Raw genomic sequence first — 22,544 nt, 5'->3', positions numbered from 1 at the left:
GGGTTTCGTTGGAATGGGGTCGAGTGGGTGTGCCGCTGGGTTGATATTCCGGACAATAGTTTCTACCTCAGTGGAGGTAAAGGTCTCAAATTGTGACCATTTTGATGTAGTAAAGGATGATGGTATAGGGGGTTCAAGGTTGATTGGTGGGCTATTTGAACTTAGTTCAGATGTTCTGTCTTTAAGGTATTGGGCAAATTTTTGACTGGATATTGTTGGGGTATCTTTTTGAGGGATGTTATTGATGGGCTGAATCAATTAAGTGACATAATCAAATAGGACTCTTGGTTTGTATTGGTAGTCATGAATTCTTTTAGTGTAGAAATTCCGTTTGGCTTTGTTGATGTTTGTTGTATATATATATGTTGTATATATATATGTTCTCTATCTGTCACGTAATTGATTTGTAGGGTTTTTTCTGCAGGTTTTTTCTGCTTGCCTTAACAGGCGTTTTATGTTTTTTAGCTCCTGGTTATACCAAGGTGCTTTGCGTTTTGCAGAGGTACTTATTTCTTTTTTGATGGTTGGGCATATATTTTTTGCTGTCTCCGTGTTGATTGCGGTCCATGAGTTAACTGCAGTTATGGTATTAGATGTATCCAGTTGTTTTAGGGCTTCTGGTAGGGTTTTGTCTAGGATCTCACTGGAGCAAGATTTGGTGAATTCGATGAGTTTTTTTGTCTTTATGAGTGTGGATATGGGCGTAGTCCACTTGGAGCTTGGTTTGTATTAACATGTGGTCTGACCAGGGGACAGTGATAGTAGAAGGAGGGGAATTGAGTGTTACTTTGTTGTTGATGAATATCAGATCCAGGGTGTCTGATTTTTGTGTGGGGGAGTTGATTATTTGTTTGAAGCCCATAGCAGTTAGAGTGTTGAGGAGGAGCTTGCATGATGGGGAGTGGGGAGATTTGTCTATGTGGAAGTTGAAATCTCCTAAGATGATGGTAGGGTGATTGGTGTTGATGCAAGATGATATGGTTTTGTTGAGGGGGCAGGGATCCTTGTTGAGAACGCCCGGAGGGGCATAGATCAGCAGGATTTGTAGAGCTTTACACTTGAAGAAACTGATTTCGAGGGATAGTGGGGGGTTGATGAGGAGAGTACTGAATTTAAGTTTTTTGGCTGCTAGAAACAGTAGGCCGCCTCCTTTTTTTCTGGGCCTTGGAATGGAGAAGATGTTGTAACTGCTTGTTGGTAATTGATTGATGAGGGGGGCATCTGAGTTCTTGAGCCATTACTCTGGAATGCAGAGAAGGTCTGGATTTTGGTCGGTGAGGAGGTCATTGAGGACGGAGATATTCTTGTTATGGACTGTGCATTCAGTAGGAAGAGGGTAAGGACTGATAGGGCGGCCATGTGTGGGGCATGGAATAGGGGAATTTATTTATTTATTTATTTATTTAAACAAATTTATATACCGTTTTCCAGTAAAATTTACCGATCAAAGCGGTTTACAGTAATACAAACCTTAATTATTAAAGGTTAAAAATAATTTGTACTAAATAAAACTTAAAATAACTAAGTATGAATAAAAATACATCATGGTTACATTATCAATAAAAATAAAAATGATTAAGAGAGAGAGTGGCCAATTTTCATTAAAGTTAAAAGCAGGAAAAGTAAAGTAAGCTATGGAATGGGGATAAGTCTTCTGAGGTTGACTCCTGGTGTTGTATTATATGGGTAGTGTTTATAGGAGGTGTGGGGGCCTTGTGTAGGGTGTGTGAATCTTGTATCCATATTGTAAGAGGATGCTAGGGGGGGTGTATAGGGGGGCCTAGTGGAAGCAGGCACGGCAGGTCTGTGAATGGGCCTGGGCTGATCGGTCGGCGACTTCAGCTGCGGCCTTGGATGCAGCCCTAAAGGGATGTCAAGCGTGCGAGGCGAGGGAGGTGTAATTGGAGATGGTTATGTTGATTGTAGATTATTTATTGACCTTAGTCGCCTCTATGTTGAGTAAGTGAGGAAGTTGTTTCAGTTCATGCAGTTTCATAGAGTTGTAACAATATCAATGGGTTTAGTGGCAGTTTTAGCATTTGGTAGTAAATTTATGTCCACAGTTAACACAAAGGTTTAAGTGGTCTCGAGCATTTGCCTTCAGATGACGGATCAGTAGCCGCTCTAAGTTAATAAACGCAGTCTCTACTACTTTCTCTTGCAGTCCCAGCTTTTGCCAGCAGAATTCACCATATCCAAAATAAGTGAATAATTTACCAAGCCACCACAAAACAACACATTCCTGGTATCTGAATATCGCAATTTAGTAAATTCTGCATTACCATGGTCAGGAAAGTTGTGCGTTTCCGGCCACAGCAGCATGCGGTAGTAGGGCCCCCATTTCTGGCCAAGCAATTTATAGGGGCCGCAAACTTCTCCCAGCAGGATTCATTATAGAAATAAACAATAATATTGTAGATGAAAGTGCATGCTTTCAGTAAAAAGGGTAATTTTTTAAAACACCCAGCTCACCATCTTACTTTTTTTTTTACTTTTTATTCTAGCAGCTGCAGACTAAGTTCAGACGGTGAAATACAGAAGTGGATGACCGCTGCTTACAATAGCAGATTTCTAGCCGTTTGCTTCTTTTTCTGAAGATAACCTGGTGCAGGCTTCTTCCCAAAGCACATGTACTCTACATTCATGTACGCCAATATGGACTATACTCGGCAGTCTCTTTCCAACCTATAAAGCAAGAGGATTTTGGAGAGGCTGTAAAATATATACCTGCAAGTATAGGCAGCCAGGAGCAATGCTACACTGCAACTGTGATGACAACTTCGCACCTTTCAGCCAGGAAACACAAGCTGGCTGATTACCTTTTAATTGGGAGTATATATGTCGTATTTTTTACATCCTTTTGCTTCACTGTTTTGCACAAACTCTTATGTTAAGTATTCTATGTTCATTGTTATGCTGAGCTGGGGGGTTTCCCTTTGGATAGACCCACTTCCCCAGCGACTTTTCAGAGACTGAAGACCAGAATCAGCAGCAGTTTTTCTTAAAGCAGTCGAGCTTTCATCACCATGCGGAACTTGAAAGCCTGTTTTAGGTCCACTGTAACTCAAAGGAAACAGAAACCGGAAAAAAGCAAACAAAGGAAAGAAAAGAATACCTTGAGGCACTCTGCCAAGTCACAATGTGCTACAGTAGCCAGCAGCAGTGTTCATGAAGAACAGGGGAGTTCTCTCTTGGTGCTGAGTAAGCCTCTCCTGCCTGTTGTCTTCCCCATTCCATTGTGCTTTTAAACCATTTTTGGTGCTGATTTAAGCAGCATGGGGGAGGGGGTAAAGGAATGCAGTCACTGAGTGGGATCAGACATGAATTTTGCTGCAGTGGGCCTAGGGGACACTGGGAAATAGAGTGCCTTCAGCTGCTGCTTGAGTGCTGTTAGTTTCACATGAACCAGGAGTGTCTTACTGTGTTTAGAACACAGCTAATTGAAAGGATAGGATCACAGATCAGGTTGATGATATCACACTCACTGTGTAATCTCATCATTTCCTGGTGAAGATGATCAATGACATTGCAACTTAATTAGTATTACCCACAAATTTATTTACAGTATGCTAGAGAAAGCCCAATGATTTTTTTTCTTCTATCTGTTTCTGAATAGACATTTATTTAGCAACAGGAAAAGCTGCTTTTTCTTCTATTTATTAGAGTCCAGATTTAGTTGTAGTCCTGTTCCTGTACTCAATTTTGCATGTGAAGTTTGATCACTCACAGATACTGTCTAAGGTCTTTGGGGCCACTTTTTAAAGACTTTAGGCTTCTAACTTTTGCAGTTAGGCTCCTAAATTGGCCAGTTTGAAATTTTACTAGAGCTGAGTGCCTAAATTTAGGCTCCTAGTTTCAAAACTTAGGGCTTAAATTTTGGAGTTCAGCATTTTTTTAAATATCAGCTCCTGTATTTGCAGAAATTAAGAAACCCATGTTAGGTCTTGGAAAATTCTCCCTGACAGTTCTCTTTTCCATTCATTTAACCCAATCTTTTAATTGCAACCGAATTTTTGTAAATCCTTAGCAAGTTGATAACTAATAAAAAAAAAAAAAAAAAATCAGATTTTGTTGATCACTGCATTTTGTAAGTCTGGGTATTTGTCACTGCAGCTGCAAAAGTTACAGATATCATTCAAATTTAGCTTTATTTGAAAAGTAGCATGAGATTAACTTTTCTTTGTGAAATCTCATGAAACAGCAAGGGATTTTTTAATATTGTAATTAACTGGTGTGCACACATATCTGTGTTATAGTTTAGAACATATGATACCATGAGAGAGGAGTTTTACTGTCATACACTAGGAAATTCTGAGATTTGTGGCTCACATGAAACTTGGCATTTTTTGCAGCAATAAATATCCAGCCTTGCCATTCAGTCCTTTGTTTTACACATACACATATATATGTGGGTTTGTGTATTCATTTGGTTTTACTTGTTTGTGGGTGGGTAGTTGACCTTCCAAGAAGGCCTATCTGCTGATACTATCTGGAAAGCCTGCACAAGAGCTGTAGCAAGTGGACTCCAGGCAGGAGATCCAAGGAGATAGCATTACAACCAGCAGATAAGAGTGCGAGACCAGCCATTCACTGTGAAAAGGTGAGACCTCTTGAGTCTGATCCCCAACTCTGTGATTATTGGCAAACTAGGAAGGAGAGCAGTTCCAGCAGAACAACATGATCAATCATATAGAATCATCTTTGTCATATCCAGTCTTGTAGCGCTCCCCCGAGGTATAAACCTACTACCAAGAAGGAGGACTCCCAAAGCATGAAGAGGCCAATATTCAGTAGGCTGTTTAGCCGGATAATTTGTCCTGTATATTCAATGGGATAAACATCCTGCTGAATATACTTGCTACACGGAGCAGGATAATTTAAAAACCTAAACGGCTATATATTCGGGAAGAAGCACTTTTGCCTCCAAAACCCTCCAAGAATTAAAGGGACCTGTGGCCTGATTTAGTGTCTCCCCATCTAATATAAAAGTAGTTCTATCGGGCTTTATATTCCCTACTCCACCTCTTAAAATGTAATGAAGTCACATGCCGCCCCCCCCCCCCTCCCCGCCAACAAATCCCTTGATCAGAGCAACTGTTAGGCCAGGCCCTTCCCCCTCCCTTTCCCTCCCTCCCTCACCAATGTCATTGACCACCATGCTGCACCCCAACCCCCCTCGGCCCGCCCCCCCCCCCCCCCCCCCCCCACACACACACACACACACACACTTTCCGAGCTCAAAACTCCCCAGCGGGAGCAGGGTCAGCACTTCCCTGCTCCCAGCAAGGTCCAGTGCAGCTTCTGTCAAAGCTGCGCTGGAAGCATACATTACACCAGGATAAGTGGCTGAATATGCCACTTGTGCCATTTAGACAGATAACCTTTGAGTTTTGAATATGGACCTCAAAATGCTTTCTGATTTTATTAGTAGGCATTTGCATCTCACTGGCTCCTCGTGAGGTTATCTCATTTCGGTCACCTATGCCAAACTAGAATTTTTCCCTAATGGCATCCTTCTTGCGGCAGTGCAGGAAGCATGGAATGGGTATGGCACCTTCTTTAGACAGCCTGCCATAGTAAATGAATCCCCATGAGAAAGTGTGTGTTTAGGCTGTCTGTGACTGAGTGGGTGTGGGTGTGGGTGTGCGTTCAGGATTTCTGTACAGTGGGGACTATGACAGGCTTTCTGTACAGCAGGATCTGGGAGAGGATACATGGCACAAGGTCTTTTGCTATCAGGTGGAAGAATGTGCACGCTGGAACTCTGTATTTTGCTTATTCACATGTTACTGTGCAGATCAACCAGTTAATCTGAAGTTTGGACTTGCTGGGATCTGTTTATTGAATCTGATCACCTTTGAAATAATGCATCTCTGTATTAATCCCACAGAGTGCCCGGCCTGTCCTGGCTAAGAATCTGAAACTAAAGGTATGACGCTCTGTCCCACTCACCTGTAATAAGCCATCAGGGATATGGATTCCAGTGAAGGTCCTGTAAGTGCATGCACTTTCTTAACTGCAAGAACAGTCCATGTCTTCTATTCACCGTTACACCGTGAGCAGTGATACCAAGATCTATGGGCCATGGGGAAGAAAACTAGCCTGTGGCCACTAGATTCCATGAGTTACTTTTTAAACAATGACATTAGGGTCACTGCTGCCCTCAAACCAGTCGGAGGAACTGGAGCAGATGGCTTCTGAGCAAGTTTTCCACATCAAACAGGTCAATCTAGAGAGACTAAGCCAGTCCTGGCTTTTCCCTGTTGCATGCATGGAGCTGGTGTAGTGATTTCCATGAGAAAAGTATACTGTACCTCCTTGAATGCAAGAGGAAAATCCAGAACTGAATCAGCCTCAGTAGGTTGACCTCAATGAAGTAGCACCCATAGTTCTGGGCTTTGCTGCTCCAGGTTCCTACCATCTGTTGATCACTGTGAATAATTCTGCAGGCGAGTAAAATGTCCCATGCAGATAAAGAAGCTGTATATTCTGGGGACAGGAAGTCTCCTTTCAGAGATGCGACTGCTGGGATTCACTGTAATTCTTTCTGGGTTTCAGGTTTTAAGGGAATTGCTAGGGTTCCACACTTACCACAGCAATTAAACCTTTGTTTCTAACTGGGGGTTCTTGACTGCATTGGCAGTAATTAGACTGATGGATCAGTTTACAATCTATAGCTGAGCTAGCAGGTGATCCCTATGACCAAGAATACACTGATCCAGTCCTGGTTTTACTCTATTGCATCTATGAACTTGCAGATCTTGTATATCAAGAAAAGCAGGAACCACAAAACTATGAATGCAATGGGGTTAAAACAAAATGTGTTCTCTGGCAGTGACTAATCAAGTCTTCGTAATTTCTTCCCTTGTGACTTCATCCTTTCTCAGGCTTTTAGGACACTCATTGTAGATCCAATTACCCTAGAGGGACCGATTCAGTAAGGGATACATTTTCAGCAAGGGCTCAGCAACCGACCTAGCTAGTCAAGTTTTGGCCATGTAGATGTAGGCTTGCCATTCAAGCACTGGGATAGAGTAACTGAGGTTGGCCACCTAGCACAAAAAAATCAGCACTAGGTGGCTAAATCCCCATCCTCGAACCCAGGATACTTTCAGGGCTGCCCACTTTTTGAGCAGCTAAATTTAGCTTCTCGGGCTTGATGAATTTTCAGAGAAGCCGATCTGGCCACTTAATTTCCAAAGTTAGTTTGCTAGACCCTTTGAAAACATACCCCTCTGCTTTTTACTCATAGGCATCAAATGCAGGAAAGGCCTTAAGTGAGTCAGACCCTAGGACCCAACTTCCTAACTGAATATAACCAGTGAGAGAAAGAGGTCTAGCACTGGTTGCTTCCTGACATGTGTCTTCCTTATGCTTGGGTCAGTGGACAGCCCTGGGGATTATCCCTGGTCTCTTGCCTTGCCCCATATTTTTAGATGATCTCAATACAACTGAAAACATCACTAGGAGCACTTGGCTACTAATGCATTGCAATTACTTTGCGCTCTGTAATCCTTCTGCGTAACTGCACTGGAGGAAAAATAAATTATTAATAATCATCTGGTTTTGAGTACAGCAGTTGCTCTCCAAACAAGATGATACTCATTGCGTTTTTTGAGAGCCATGCAGCTAGTTCCAATGCATGGGTGCTGTGCACCTACTTTTAAAGTAAAAAGGAATGGTATTCTTTTTACCCAAATACAGTCAGGTAAGCTGAAGACTAGGGAGGTGATAAGATGTGCCCCATATCTTTAATGGCAGTGCTGAAGAATACCCTACTCTGTGCTCCTCAGTAAATCCTGATGGGAGTCAAAGCTCCCATGCAGAGGGGCTGTATGCACTGGAAAAACTCCACTCAGCCAATCAGAATGATTTCTGTTTCATAAAACACATCTGATTTGGTGATAAGCCACAAATGTATGCACCTTTTATTGTAGTCTAATAAACCCCCCCCCCCCCAGAATTATCTACGTAATGTATATTATAAAAAAAATATAGAAACAGTCTCACTTCTAGTGTAGTTCTTGCTGGTACATATGAACATTAGTCTTCATTTATCCTGTGTTACCTATAACAGTCACCTCATATAATCAACACTCCTGCCCAAGACTTGGCTGATGTGCCAGGCAAGTTGTGTCCAGGATCCTGCCCAAACATGATCTGATGCCATGGGAGGCCTTCATCCTCTCGCCCCGACCACCGAGGGCCCCCGTGCCGACCACGCGGGAATTTTAAACTTACCTGCGGCTTCCTCATCGGCATCCTGATCTGACCCGACCAGACCTCCAAACGCAACTTTTCTCCGCGCCAAAAACCTCCGCGATCGGAAGTCCCGCCCACCGAAGCAAGCCTCCAATAGCAGCCAGCCCAAAGGGGCTTTAAATCTGAGTCAGACCGGCGCCGCGCGCCTTGCGTCGCGCGCCTAAGGAGCACGACAAAGGGGCCTGCCCCTTTGTGTGCCCCTTCGTGTAGCCCCGGAGGGCTACACTTCCAGCTCCGGCTCCAACTAGCCTCTACTCACAAAGACTGCCTTCTCCCCCCGGCCCATCAACAGCACAAACGCAGCACCACTACAACACAAGCGCTACACACTAAAATGTTCCCCACCTTCCCAATACCTATTTTACAACACAGCCTGTCAGCAATAGGAAAACCTAACAGATCATTCATACTACAACACAAACGACAGGCGCTACACCGAAACCTTAAATCATTCACCCCAATTTTGATAACACCTATCACCCAACTCTTAGGCCTCACTGTATTCTCACTTTCACTATTCAATGCACAATCTCTGTCCAAGAAATCTCTAATCCTCAACGACTATCTCCTTGATACCAAACCAGATATATGTGCTATAACAGAAACATGGCTCAAACCCACGGACACAGCAATTATAAACCAACTTCCCACATCAAACTACGACATCTTCTCCATCCCCCGACTGAAAAAAAGAGGAGGAGGACTCCTATTTGCATCAAAAAAAGACCTCGGGTTCATCCAGCACCCATACAACTCAGACTCTAAACTAGAAATGGGTCTCTTCACCTCGGAACAACTACAAATCCTACTCGTCTACGCCCCTCCGGGCCTCCTTGAGACAGACCCCTCCCCCTTAGTAGAGGAAATCACAACCCTCATCAAACTGGACGCTCCAGCAATTATCCTAGGAGATTTTAATCTGCATGTGGACAACCCTACCCCATCATCCAGCTGTGAATCCTTTCTCTCAGCCCTCTCAGCCCTGGGTTTCAAACAATTAGTTACCAAACCCACACACAAAGCAGGCCACACGCTGGATCTTATCTTTATTAACCCAGGCATCAAACATTCTTCACGCCTCAAAAGCAAGAAGGTCCCTTGGTCTGATCACTCACTTATCTCAACCGCATTCTCATTGAAAAAACCCTCCACCTCCAAAGGGCCCTCACCATCTTTCCCATACAGAAGATCCTGCTCTACAGAAGACCTCAGCTCCCACCTAGCCTCTCAACTTCCATCCATTGATCTCTCAAACCCGAACACAGCTCTCCGCTCTTGGAAAGCCATCACAGATTCCATAGCCGACAAGCTATGTCCGCTAGCAACCAAAAAATCACTCCCAAACGCCTCCAAAAGACAACCATGGTTCACGGAAGAACTAAGAAAGCTAAAACAAAATCTAAGACAGAAAGAGAGCGACTGGCGCAAATCCCCAAGCACCAATACACGATCCATCTACAAAGCCACCCTCCATCAATACAAGTCAACTACCTCTAAATCCAAAAGGGACTACTATGCAACCAAGATTCACCACTTAATCTTCGACGCAAAAGCCCTCTTCGCCTATGTCTCCAATCTCACCCAAATCATCCCACAGGAGATTCCCAACGACCTAGCACAATCCAAAGCTGAAGAACTTGCTCTTCATTTTCACAACAAAGTCAACAGCCTTCTAACTCATCTGCCTTCTAATCCCACCGACCCTGCTCTTTACCAGTCTCTTCAACAATCATCCCTCAACAACAATGGTCTGGAAACACTTGAACCCATCTCTATCTTAGAGATACAAACTCTTATAAGAAGAATGAAACCTTCCTCCCATCCTTTGGATACTATCCCCACCAAACTGCTCCTGGCCATCCCTGACTCCATCGCTAAAACATTGTCGGACATCATAAACTGCTCACTCTCCCAAGGACTATATCCTGACGACCTCAAATTGGCCTCCATCAAACCTCTACTCAAGAAACCCAACTTGGATCCTAAAGACCCCAACAACTTCCGTCCTATCGCCAATCTTCCATTCATAGCCAAGATTCTAGAAAAAGTTGTCAATACTCAACTCTCCGAATACATAGAAGAAAACAAAATCCTATTCCAATCACAATACGGATTTCGCAAATCACTGAACACAGAATCCCTCCTCATCTCCATGTCTGACTTCATATTAATGGGCCTTGACAAAGGCCAATCCTTCCTCTTAATTCTACTGGACCTATCAGCCGCCTTTGATACGGTCAATCATTCCATTCTCACTTCCATTCTGGCTTCTATAGGTATCTCAGGCACCGCTCTCTCATGGTTTAAATCTTTTCTCTCCAACAGAGGCTTCAAGGTTAAGATACAGAACAAAGAATCTTCACGAATGGACGCATCCATAGGAGTCCCTCAGGGCTCCTCACTGTCACCTACACTCTTTAACATTTATCTTTTACCCATCTGCCAACTCCTCTCCAACCTTAACCTCAAACATTTCCTCTACGCAGACGACATCCAGATCGTGATACCCATTAAAGAATCCTACACAAAAACATTGGTTCACTGGGAAAACTGCCTCTTCGAAATTAAACATCTCCTGGCTAACCTAAACCTAGTTTTAAACTCCTCTAAAACAGAACTGCTTGTCATCTCCCCAGATAACAATGCCATCTCTAATCCTCCAACTATCCCAACTACTACACAGGTGAGAGATCTAGGAGTATTAATTGATAACCGGATGAACCTTAAAGCTTCCATCAACAGAACCACCAAGGACTGTTTCCACAAACTCCAAGTTCTGAAAAGAATTAGACCACTCTTCCACACTCAGGACTTCAGAACCATCCTACAAGCCATCATTTTTTCTAAGATCGATTACTGTAACTCTATCCTTCTGGGCCTACCCTCCTCCTATACTAGACCCCTCCAGATGTTACAAAACGCTGCGGCAAGATTACTGACAAACTCCAGGAGGAGGGACCATATATCTCCAATCCTAAAAGATCTCCACTGGTTGCCTGTTCACTTTAGAATCCTCTACAAATCTCTTTCCATAATATACAAAACCATCCATCAACTCACCCCACTCGACTTACAAGTCCCATTCCAAATTTATAACTCCTCCAGACCAACAAGAGACACACTCAGAGGATCTCTTCAAGTGCCCCCAGCCAAAACTACCAAACACATTACCTTGAGAGATCGGGCCTTTTCAACAGCCGGCCCCCTTCTATGGAACTCCATCCCACCGGACCTTAGACAGGAGCCCAGCCTCCCAACCTTCAGGAAGAGACTCAAGACCTGGCTGTTTAAAAAAGCTTTCCCGGACACCGATTAATTCTATTCAGCCAGATTCTACCACTTCCACATGTAAAAATGTTATTACTAATGTAAATACCTATACCTAATGTTATTCTCTCCCTTTTCTTCTCTCCTCCCAGTTCTATTACCTTGTTATTTGTAACTGCTTCCTTCTACACAAATAGGTTATTGAATTGTTCACTGTACACCCCTGTTATATGTAAACCGGCATGATGTGTTGCAACATGAATGCCGGTATATAAAAATTTTAAATAAATAAATAAATAAATTGTATGTTTCTAGGCTTAGCCTAGCCTGGAATCCCTAGACATAGTGAGGTCCATATTCAGAACTTCTCCGGCTAGGATATCTGAGTAAAGTGAGCCTGGATATTCAGTAGCATGTCTGAGTTAGCTGGATTAGTTTATTCAGCTAACTTTAGACCTGCTCAACAGCAGATCTAACTTATCCAGATAAGTCTGAATATCAGCACTTATCAAGCTAAGTTAGCCAAATAAGTAGGCTTCTCCCTGGAATGCCCCATCCTGCCTGTCACCATAAATAGTAATCCAGCTAAGTAGCAGTAACTAAATATGGCGGGATATTGAAACACCACCACTTAGTCAGATAAGTCCCAATTTATCCGGTTAAATGGCGCTGAATATCAGGCCCATTGGTGTTACTGATAGAGAACATGTGCACTATTCTAAAGCTAGGGAATTCCTCTTGTACCCCTTGATAATAGAAGAATGTACACACATCCAGAATAAATTATATATTTGTACTGATGACAAGTATGAGATCCAGATAACTAAAACATTATCCGGCTAAGTGCCTACTTTTTGAATATTTTGGGCACTTATTCATCTAAACTTTAAGGGCATTTCTGGAAGGAGTTAGGTTAGCCAGATAAGTTATCCAGCTAACTCTGATTTCCTCTTCATCCTGCAGACCAGACAAATGGGGATACATTCGCTCACTGCTAAGTGGAGGTAGAGAACTCCTTCCTTCTTTTTCTCACGTCAGCCTATATATTTTGGGATAGCAGATTGAATCATCAGTAGTTCTCTGCCTCCAGCTGTGGTGGCTGCAACTCTGGGTTATCAAAAACAAACAAAAGAGGAAAAAAAAGGGTCCTCAGGTAAGACTGTTTGTCCTTCTCAAAGTCCAGGCCCATATAGTGCTGGGCGAAAAAAAAGGGCCGGATTTTCAAAAGGCCCAGCGACACGCGGTAAAGCCCCGGGACGCGTGTAAGTCCTAGGGCTTTACTAAAGAGGCGGTGTGGGAGCGGGGCTTTCCGGGGGCGAGGTCAGAGGCCTCCCACACAGCGGCCATTTGCTGCTGTGCCGGGGATTGCGCGCCGGCAGTCGGCCGGCGTGCGCAACTTACTTCAACCCCAGGGCTGAAGTAAGTTTTGAAACAGAAGTTAAAAAAAAGAAAAAGGTAGGGGGGAAAGGGCGGGGGAGGTAAGGAAAAGGAAGATGGGATGGGGGGGTAGGGAACGGGGGAAGGCAGCGTGGCTCAGCGCAGGTTTGGCGCGCGCAAGGTGCACAATTGTGCACCCCCTTGCGTGCGCCGATCCCCGACTTTATAACATGCGCGTGCATGTTATAAAATCGGGCGTACATGTGTGCGCGGCGGGTAGTGCACGCACGTGTACGCCCGCGCGCACGTCTTAAAATCTACCCCAAAGGAGGCAAGCAACATAGCAAGAGAGAACTTCTGTGGAAGAAGCACCTCCATCCCTGTGGAGCCATGGCAGAGAGAGACAGGAAATACCTAGTCTGTGGGAACCGCAAGCAGAGCTCAATAGCAGGCTCCTTCTGTGTGCAGTCTGATGCACCTGTAGCCTCCCAAAGAGAATTGGGTACAAAAGAGAACGGCAGAGGTGGGAGGCCAGTGATTGCAAGGATGCTCCATAGGATAGCAGACCACAATGGCTGGGTTATTCTGGTAGCACCGGACTGGCCCAGATAACCATTGTATGCAGACCTGGTAAGACTTAGCAGGGAAAGGCCACTCATGCTAGCAGACACAAGTGGCCTTCTCCACCTGGGTCCGACAGTGATGGAAGATCCAAGTCCTTATTATCTTACAGCTAGGCTACTGAAAGGATAAAGCTGAGAAACAGATGCTTCTCGGTTGCTGTAGTCTTAACCGTTTTGAGAGTGAGAAAATGATCAAAATCCTTGGCATATGGCAAGGTCTGGAAGCTTTTTCAGACTTGGTGCAGGGAGAAAGGTGTTGCTCCATTCAAGTCACTGCTGTGAACAATTCTAGACTTCCTGCAGGAAGGCCTGGACAAAGGTTTGGCACTGAATTCTTGAAAGTACAGGTAGCGCCTGATAGGACCCAAAAGATGGTGAACTATGCCTAGGCAGGGCGAAGACAGAAGAAACTCTGGTGGAGGTCCGTAATGGTCCTCATGTGCAAATCAATCGTCCGACCTGAGTATAGGGGTGAAAGACTAATCGAACCATCTATCAGCAGCATTTAGAGACCAACTGGAAGGGACATCGGTAGATGCCCATAAGAACATAAGAAGTTGCCATGCTGGGACAGACCAAGGGTCCATCAAGCCCAGCATCCTGTTTCCAACAGAGGCCAAAAACCAGGCCACAAGAACCTGGCAATTACCCAAACACTAAGAAGAACCCATGCTACTGATGCAATTAATAGCAGTGGCTATTCCCTAAGTATAATTGATTAATAGCCATTAATGGACTTCTCCTCCAAGAACTTATCCAAACCTTTTTTGAACCCAGCTACACTAACTGCACTAACCACATCCTCTGGCAACAAATTCCAGAGCTTTATTGTGCGTTGAGTGAAAAAGAATTTTCTCCGATTAGTCTTAAATGTGTTACTTGCTAACTTCATGGAATGCCCCCTAGTCCTTCTATTATTCGAAAGTGTAAATAACCGAGTCACATCTACTCGTTCAAGACCTCTCATGATCTTAAAGACCTCTATCATATCCCCCCTCAGCCGTCTCTTCTCCAAGCTGAACAGCCCTAACCTCTTCAGCCTTTCCTCATAGGGAAGCTGTTCCATCCCCTTTATCATTTTGGTTGCCCTTCTCTGTACCTTCTCCATCGCAACTATATCTTTTTTGAGATGCGGCGACCAGAATTGTACACAGTATTCAAGGTGCGGTCTCACCATGGAGCGATACAGAGGCATTATGACATTTTCCGTTCTATTAACCATTCCCTTCCTAATAATTCCTAACATTCTATTTGCTTTTTGACTGCTGCAGCACACTGAGCTGACGATTTTAAAGTATTATCCACTATGATGCCTAGATCTTTTTCCTGGGTGGTAGCTCCTAACACGGAACCTAACATCGTGTAACTACAGCAAGGGTTATTTTTCCCTATGTGCATCACCTTGCACTTGTCCACATTAAATTATCTGCCATTTGGATGCCCAATCTTCCAGTCTTGCAAGGTCCTCCTGTAATGTATCACAGTCTGCCTGTGATTTAACTACTCTGAATAATTTTGTATCATCCGCAAATTTGATAACCTCACTCGTCGTATTCCTTTCCAGATCATTTATATATATATTGAAAAGCACCGGTCCCAATACAGATCCCTGAGGTACTCCACTGTTTACCCTTTTCCACTGAGAATATTGACCATTTAATCCTACTCTCTGTTTCCTGTCTTTTAACCAGTTTGTAATCCACGAAAGGACATCGCCTCCTATCCCATGACTTTTTAGTTTTTGTAGAAGTCTCTCATGAGGGACTTTGTCAAATGCCTTCTGAAAATCCAAATACACTACATCTACCGGTTCACCTTTATCCACATGTTTATTAACCCCATCTTGGATGTGTCTCATTTCTTCAAGGCAGTAAAACGTGTGTCCCGTGATTTTCAGCTAGGACCCTTAACCTATTGTTGAGGGCCTTAACAAAAGCACCTTTTGAACCCCTAAGAGAAACACTGGTAAAGAATTTCACATTGAAGACAGGTTTTTGCTGGCAGTTTGTTCAGCTAGAAGAGTTTTGGAGCTCCAGGCATTGTCATATGGGGGATCCTACTTGACAATCTACAAGTGCCAGCCTTTTTACCTAAGGTAATGTCAGAGTTCTATATTAATCAGGAAATCTCTCTTCCAGCATTCAGGAGACAGAGTATGTTGGAACAAAGAAAAGCCTGCATTTGCTAGATGTCGCAAAAGCTCTATTGCAATATCTTAAGGTTACAAATGATTTTAGGAAGTCAGACAGGCTGTTTGTCCTTTTTGGGGGCCAGAGAAAAGGCCAAGCAGTATTCAAAGCATCCATTGCAAGACGGGCCAAGAACACGATTATACCAGCCTATACTGGGAAAGGCAAACAAATGCCACCCAAATTAAAGGCCCATACGATGAGACTGCATCATGGGCAGAACACAAGCGTTTCCAGAGGATAATTGCAGCATAGCTTACATGATCCTCTGTACATTAATTTCCAAAGCATTATAGGCTGTCAGACCAGTCCAGAATTCTCCCCAGAGGAGATAACAAGTAGGGAGAATTCCATTTCTTTTATTTTTTTTCCCTTTCTCTCTTGCTGTGGAAAATGGAAAGGGAGAAGAATTTAATTAAGGAATAGGGGAAAGATTCCTCTCTCAGCAGCAAATTAAGAGAAAAAAAGATGTATATGTAGGGGTACATTTTCAAAGGGTTACGCCCCTGTGTGCACCGAGCCTATCTTGCGTAGGCTCAGCGGCGCGCGCAAGCCCGGGACCCGCATATGTCCTGGGGCTTGCAAAAGGGGGCGGGGCATGGGCGGTCCTGGGCGGGGCATGGCCGGAGCCTCCAGGCACAACAAGGTATGGGGAGGGTTTTAGATAGGGCTGGGGGGCGGCTTAGGGAGGGGAAGGTGGGGGGAGGTGGAAGGAAAGTTCCCTCTGAGGCCGCTCCGAATAAGCTCATATACTGATCCAGATCATGACTAGATTCTTCTGTTCTTCCTTCTCTGGTATTCCCCCTTGCTTCTTTAACTGTGAAGAAAGAACGAACATACATTATGGGCCAAATTTTAAAAGGTGCGCATGGGCGTAGATTTGTTCGTGCAACCCGTCGTGAACAAATCTACGCCCGATTTTATAACATGCGCGCGCTGCTGCGCACATGTTATAAAATCCAGGGTCGGCGTGCACAATTGTGCAACTTACGTGCACCGAGCCGCGCAGCTTTCCTCCGTTCCCTCCAAGGCCGCTCCGAAATCGGGCGTATGTCATAAAATCGGGCTTAGATTGGTTCGCGCCAGGTTGCACGAACAAAGCTACACCCGTGCAAACCTTTTAAAATTTGGCACATAATGTATGTTCGTTCTTTCTTCACAGTTAAAGAAGCAAGGGGGAATACCAGAGAAGGAAGAGCAGAAGAATCTAGTCATGATCTGGATCAATATATGAGCTTATTTTCATTTTTGCTTTTCTTATGATTTTGTCTTTAACTGCTGTAGATAAAGTTAGTGAATAAAAGAGGAGCAAAGTTCAGTAATACGGGGAAAGGGAGCCCTTACAATAGGCTTCTGACTGTGTGCATCTTGCTATCCTAGAATATATCGGCTGACATCGGAAAAAGAAGGAAGGAGTTCTCTGCCTCTGCTATTGGTGAATGAGTGTATGCCCATTTGTCTGGACTGGACTGCCAGCTCTCAAGAAAAGGAAATTAACCAGTACGTTTAAATTTCACCATTCGTGCCATAGAGTAGTCCTAAATTTAGCTGAATAAACTTATCTAGCTATATTCAGTACTGTGGCTGCAGCACTTAATATCCCTCAAGGTTACCTGAATAAATGTATCCAGATAATTTTGCAGTCCGGCCAGTGACTGAATATGGGATGTCACTTTTGATATCAGCATCCTTATAAAGGCCGCTTGAATGCACTGTGTATGAGGTAATGCATAACTCTTCAGAAACAGTTACAACAGAGCTGTTGAGAGAGTTAAAAAATGATGAAAGGAATATTTGAAGTATGCACAAAGTGTCTACTACTGCTATCATTTTCCATGTGCTGTTCCTGAACTGTGGATGTAGCTTCCTTGTATACCAGAGTGTGCACACATTTAAGTGCATGTTGGTGCAGTCAGTGATGGAGTATTTATTCCCTCCTGCTCTTAAAAAAAAAAGCAGCAGTATTAAATGCTTTCCAAACTTGGATTCTGTGCTTTGATGGTGGTTGTTAGCTGTCCCAGGGGCTCTTACATTTCTTTTGGCTCGCGTAGTACCAGAGGAGAACCAGAAGTCAGTGTCCATCCTCTGTGCCAGACCTTTAAGACTGTGCCCCCCAGACTCCAAACAAAGCTGTACTCTCTGTTCCTCAACCTGGGGGAAGTTAAGTAGCAGCACTGAAAATCACTGCTGTACTGAAAAGGGGCCATGCATGGCCCTTACAACGTGCCCCTACATTTCAGGGGACTCCCAGCTACCTCAGGATTTCCAGCCTTTTACCCACATGAGACTAGCAGGAAGGAAACTGGAAGGACATTTTCACTTTTTTTTTTTTTTTTCTTGATGGTTGAGAGAAATGTAAGGTGCTCTATGAATGAGGTCTCTAGAGTTTTTCCTTAAGTCTTGATTTTGTCAAACTATAACACACTTTGAAATTGTTTACAAAAATCAGACATGTTCTTCTAGTAAATCTCCTGTCTTTTCTTATTCCATGCCCTCTCTCCTCAGTAATAACCGTCCAGCCGGCCCCTCCTATCATTTCTCACTCCCTGTCCACGGCACTTCCAGAAACCCATTCTGTTCCTTTAAGTCCTGCAGCTGAGACGGGCTGTGCCGAGCACATCTACAGCGGGTCCTTGACTGTGGACAACCTAAATTGCCAGGGGCGGGGAGAGGACTTTCCAATGGAGTGTGACATGAAGCCCTCTCCCTGGCTGTGCAGGGAGCATCTTCAGCGGGTCCCTGACTGGAAGAAAGCAAATGGCAGAGCTCTTCCGTTGCCAATTTAAATGCTTGCCTTTTGATACCATCAATCATACAGTCTTACAAAGCTCTAAACACCAAAACACTTTGCCAGAATTGACTCTCGTGTTCTCAGGGGTTCTAAATTTGGCAAATCTTAGCTCTCCTACCCTTAGTTTATTTTTATTTATGCTTACATGGATCAATTTTTCTAAACTGATTGAAGTTTTCCCCAAGATGCAGCAGTGGTCCTTTTCAAAGCAAATCTTGAATTACTCCATCTTGACTTTTTACAATATGTTCAATGTGTGTTACCGCTTTTGAATATGTATTTCCTCACACGTCTTTGTTCCTAACCTTTGCGTTTCTAATGTTGCAGGGAATGGGATAGTTTGGGGGACTGAGGCAGGGATTTGGAGCCCTTTCGCCTCTAACTTACCCATTCTCATTCAGCTCAAGGCAGTGGTTGTGAAGCTATTGCCATCTCAAGCCCATTCAGTGGCCTGTGTGGATTGAGTTTAGTTTTCTGAGGACAGATGTTCACATCACTACTTACCTGTTCATCAACCCATTATATGTTCATGGATTTATCCTAACTCAAGTTCCCATTCTCTTTGCCTCATTGTAATTTAAGAATAGCACTGTGGTATAGACTGCTATATAAATGTCAAATAAATAAATTTTTGTAGAGAAGAAAGCTGACAATGCCTCTGCTTTATTTGTGTGAGTGTCTCATATGCCATCACTCTCTTTAAAGGCTTGGAGGTGCCCGTAAGAACCAGGAGAGTAACTGCTGCTTCTCCTGCTGGGCCTGGATGTCCTTGCCTCTCTGCGGGAAAACAAATCATATATCTTGCTCCCAAAATCCTGGCCTCTCTGCAACCCAAAGTAATAAGGTCATAGTGCTTAGCTCGTCTCTTCCCTGTCTTTCTGTTGGCTAGAACAGGAAGAGAGCAGGATAAAAGACGGGAGAAAGAAGTATGGAAGAGAGAGGGATGAGAGAAGCAACACAGAGGGCTAAGAGACAGAATTGGAAGGGTAAAAAAAAAAACAAATTCCACTTTGAATTGCCTATTGACTTTTACCTTCAGCTGTGAAGCCTTCCAGCGTGGTTGCCTGTGCTTCCTCCCTATCTGTCGCGCTGCTGACGCCATCGAGGGGAGGGACCGGTAAGGCTAAAACCGCCCCCCCCTGCGGCACGCAGATGGGGCGAGAGAGAGAGTGGAAATCGCGGGGAGAGGAGAAGGAACCCCGGCTTCCACTTTGAATTGCCTATTGACTTTTACCTTCAGCTGTGAAGCCTTCCAGCGTGGTTGCCTGTGCTTCCTCCCTATCTGTCGCGCCGCTGACGTCATCGAGGGGAGGGACCGGTAAGGCTAAAACCGCCCCCCCCCCCCCCGCGGCGCGCAGACGCCGGCGCGCTGCCAAAGCCACGCGCGCCAAAAGGGCGCTCAGCTTTGTCTATTCTAAGTTCACGTTCGATCAAACTGCGTGTGAAAGTGAGAATTTATTCCTATAAAGTCTACAAACATGAGTAAAACTGTGTTAATCTCTCTCTCTCGGCCTCCACCAGTAATCTGTTGGAACAGAAGTTTATATAGAGATATAAGCACAAAGGAGAAGAGGATTGTTGATTGTTAACTGGAATGCTGCATACTAAACGAAAGGCCCGTATAAGGGAGGTTTTAACATCCTCCCCTGTACCGGGCCAAATTCAATCCCATATTTCATCCTTCTTTGTGGCAACAACAACTAATAATCCGGAGGACAGGGCCACATTAGAAGCGGATTTGGAGCGAGAATCCGCTTCTCTGGCCGAAGCCATCTCGTTGAGCCCCGGAGCTCCCAATGTCCCAACCCCACCAATAGTCCTACAAGAAACTGGTGATTTAAAAGTTTCCGATATGAAACCACTTGAAGAAGGACTGGGGATGGGAAACATTGATGCTGGGGGAGGTGAGAGGGGGAAGCCTGAAGAGAATATAATTATAACTCCAACGTCATCAGTAATAACAATGGATGTGCTCTGGGCTGCAATTAAGTCTTTAGAGACAGCAATATTAAAGTTGACTAAAACACACTTAGAAGTTAAAAAAAAACAAACAGTAGAGGTAGAAAAATTAGTTATAGTACATCAGGATAAATTAGAGACACAAGAACAACGTTTGAGCAAGGTTGAAACTATTCAAAATAATCTGGTTAAAAGTGAGACCTTAAATATGAGGAAATTAGAATTTATGGAAAATAATTTTAGGTATTCAAATATAAGAATATTACATTTTCCATTTTTGAGAATGATCTCTCCTAAAGACATGTTTAAAGAATATCTTTTACATATATTAAAAATACCAGAACAGGCTATTCCTGCTCTAGTTAAGATCTATTATATCCCAAAAAAATCTATTGTAAGAGAAGTGCAGCCGGGGCAATCCATTGATTTATCTGATATTTTAGAAACAACTTTGGATACTGTGATAACATCAAGAGAGACTCTTTTTGTCTCCTTTATGTTCCCACAAGAAAGAGACACAATCTTGCGTTTATTTTTACGCAATAGATTGTTAAATTATCATGGCCAACAGATCTGGATGTATCCAGATCTGTCTAGAGCAGAGCTTTCCAAACTGTGTGTCGGGACACGTTAGTGTGTCGCCTGCAGTGTGCAGGTGTGTCGCGCAAGCCCGGTCAACTCTGATGCGAGTTTGGGCTTTTTTTTTTCTAGAGATTCACTTTTTTTTCAGTTTATGGGTTGCTTATTATTGGGTGATTTTTGCTGTCAATCGCGTTTTTTTGGGGGGCTTGGTGGGTGGAACGAGCCCAGCCATCCTTGCATTGGCTGCTGCTGCCGATGAGGCCTGGCCATGAGGAGTACTGACTGCAAGCAGCAGTGTCTGGTGATCATGGAAGGGAGTGAAGCACTTAACTGGCAACAATCAAAAAGACGAGGTACATGAGTGTGGGGGCCAGACATGTGCTGGGGGGAAGAGAGATGAGTGAGTGGGGGGCAAACGTGCTGGAGGGACAGACATGTGCTTGAGGGGGAGAGATATGAGTGTGTGGGGGCCAGACATGTGCTGGGGGGAGGAGAGAGATGAGTGTGTGGGGGACAGACAATTTGTTTTATTATTGTTTCTCATAAATTATAACAATAACATGAATCTTGGAATATATATTTTTAATATAAATTTAAGGTTTTCATGAGATAGGTTGTGTTGTGAAACATTTTATTTATGTATATATTTAAGGAAACATACATAAATTGTCGAAATATGTTTCGTTCGTTTAACCTTTAACCTCTGGTTTACTAGTAGACTGAATTACCGTGTCGTGAAATTATGTTTGTCTAAAAAGTGTGTCACCAACATGAAAAGTTTGGAAAGCTCTGGTCTAGAGTAACTCAAAAAAGGAGACAAGAGTTTCTCAGATTGAAATCTGGCACCATTGCTAGGGGAGCCAGATTTCTTTTGAGATATCCATGCAAATGTGAAGTTTGGTATAAAGACCAAAAGTATGTTGCACTACAGGCATTCCTTGATTCACACCCCCAAAGTGCAGAAAATGTATGAGAGCGATAATATAGAATTGGTTGTTATCTCTATTTTCCTTGTTCAATGATGATATCATATTTACCTTGTTTTTTTGCTCAGATTGATTCCTTTTCCAGCGGCTTACTATTTTCTTTAAGATATTACTGTACTTTGATTATAAGGGTAAAATTTAGATTTGAATTGACTGTGTTGGATATTTTGCATAAGTATGTATTTTACTTGTTATAATTAATGAAGAAAACTAAAATAAAGAATTTAAAAATAAAAAAAAAACAAAATAGCAAAATGTAAAAGTTAGAAAGGTGATGACATTAACAGAAAGAGAAACAGAACACAGACAACTAAAGAAAGAGAAAACATTAGTGAAAAAATGCAGAAAGTAGGAGAAACCTCAGAAAGGGGACTCTGCAGAAATAGGTTACACTATAAGAGAGAAGAAGGCAGCATGGCAAGGACTGAATTGAATTACAATATGAAAAAGTTCTGATTAAGGAATCTTTCGGGCTGGATGATTTAGTTGTCATAAATACATTTTAAAT

General features: G+C 43.5%; 2 protein-coding genes across 3 annotated transcripts in view; both read left to right on the top strand.

Annotated features, from left to right (window-relative positions):
* Nucleotides 1–7,946, top strand: part of HIP1 (huntingtin interacting protein 1) — a 183,776-nt gene extending 175,830 nt beyond the window's left edge. For both annotated transcript variants that reach the window (XM_029613057.1, XM_029613058.1), the window contains 2 exons: nucleotides 2,505–4,600; nucleotides 5,891–7,946. In XM_029613057.1, coding sequence (XP_029468917.1) covers nucleotides 2,505–2,518 — 14 coding nt within the window. In that variant the 3' untranslated portion in view covers nucleotides 2,519–4,600; nucleotides 5,891–7,946. The remainder of the gene's footprint in view (nucleotides 1–2,504; nucleotides 4,601–5,890) is intronic.
* Nucleotides 5,191–21,132, top strand: LOC115097338. The gene is made up of 2 exons (XM_029613059.1): nucleotides 5,191–5,929; nucleotides 18,224–21,132. Exon 2 carries the CDS (start codon nucleotides 20,104–20,106, stop codon nucleotides 21,100–21,102), a length of 999 nt encoding a protein of 332 aa, XP_029468919.1. The 5' UTR covers nucleotides 5,191–5,929; nucleotides 18,224–20,103; the 3' UTR covers nucleotides 21,103–21,132.
* Nucleotides 21,133–22,544: the final 1,412 nt, after the last annotated feature.

The sequence above is a fragment of the Rhinatrema bivittatum genome, chromosome 8, assembly GCF_901001135.1.
Source record: "Rhinatrema bivittatum chromosome 8, aRhiBiv1.1, whole genome shotgun sequence".
NCBI classification, from domain to species: Eukaryota; Metazoa; Chordata; class Amphibia; order Gymnophiona; family Rhinatrematidae; genus Rhinatrema; species Rhinatrema bivittatum.
This window is presented reverse-complemented; position numbering and strand designations above follow the sequence as displayed.

Coding starts and splice junctions, on each gene's coding strand:
- LOC115097338 (XM_029613059.1), top strand. CDS start 20,104: ATGCTGCATACTAAACGAAAGGCCCGTATAAGGGAGGTTTTAACATCC.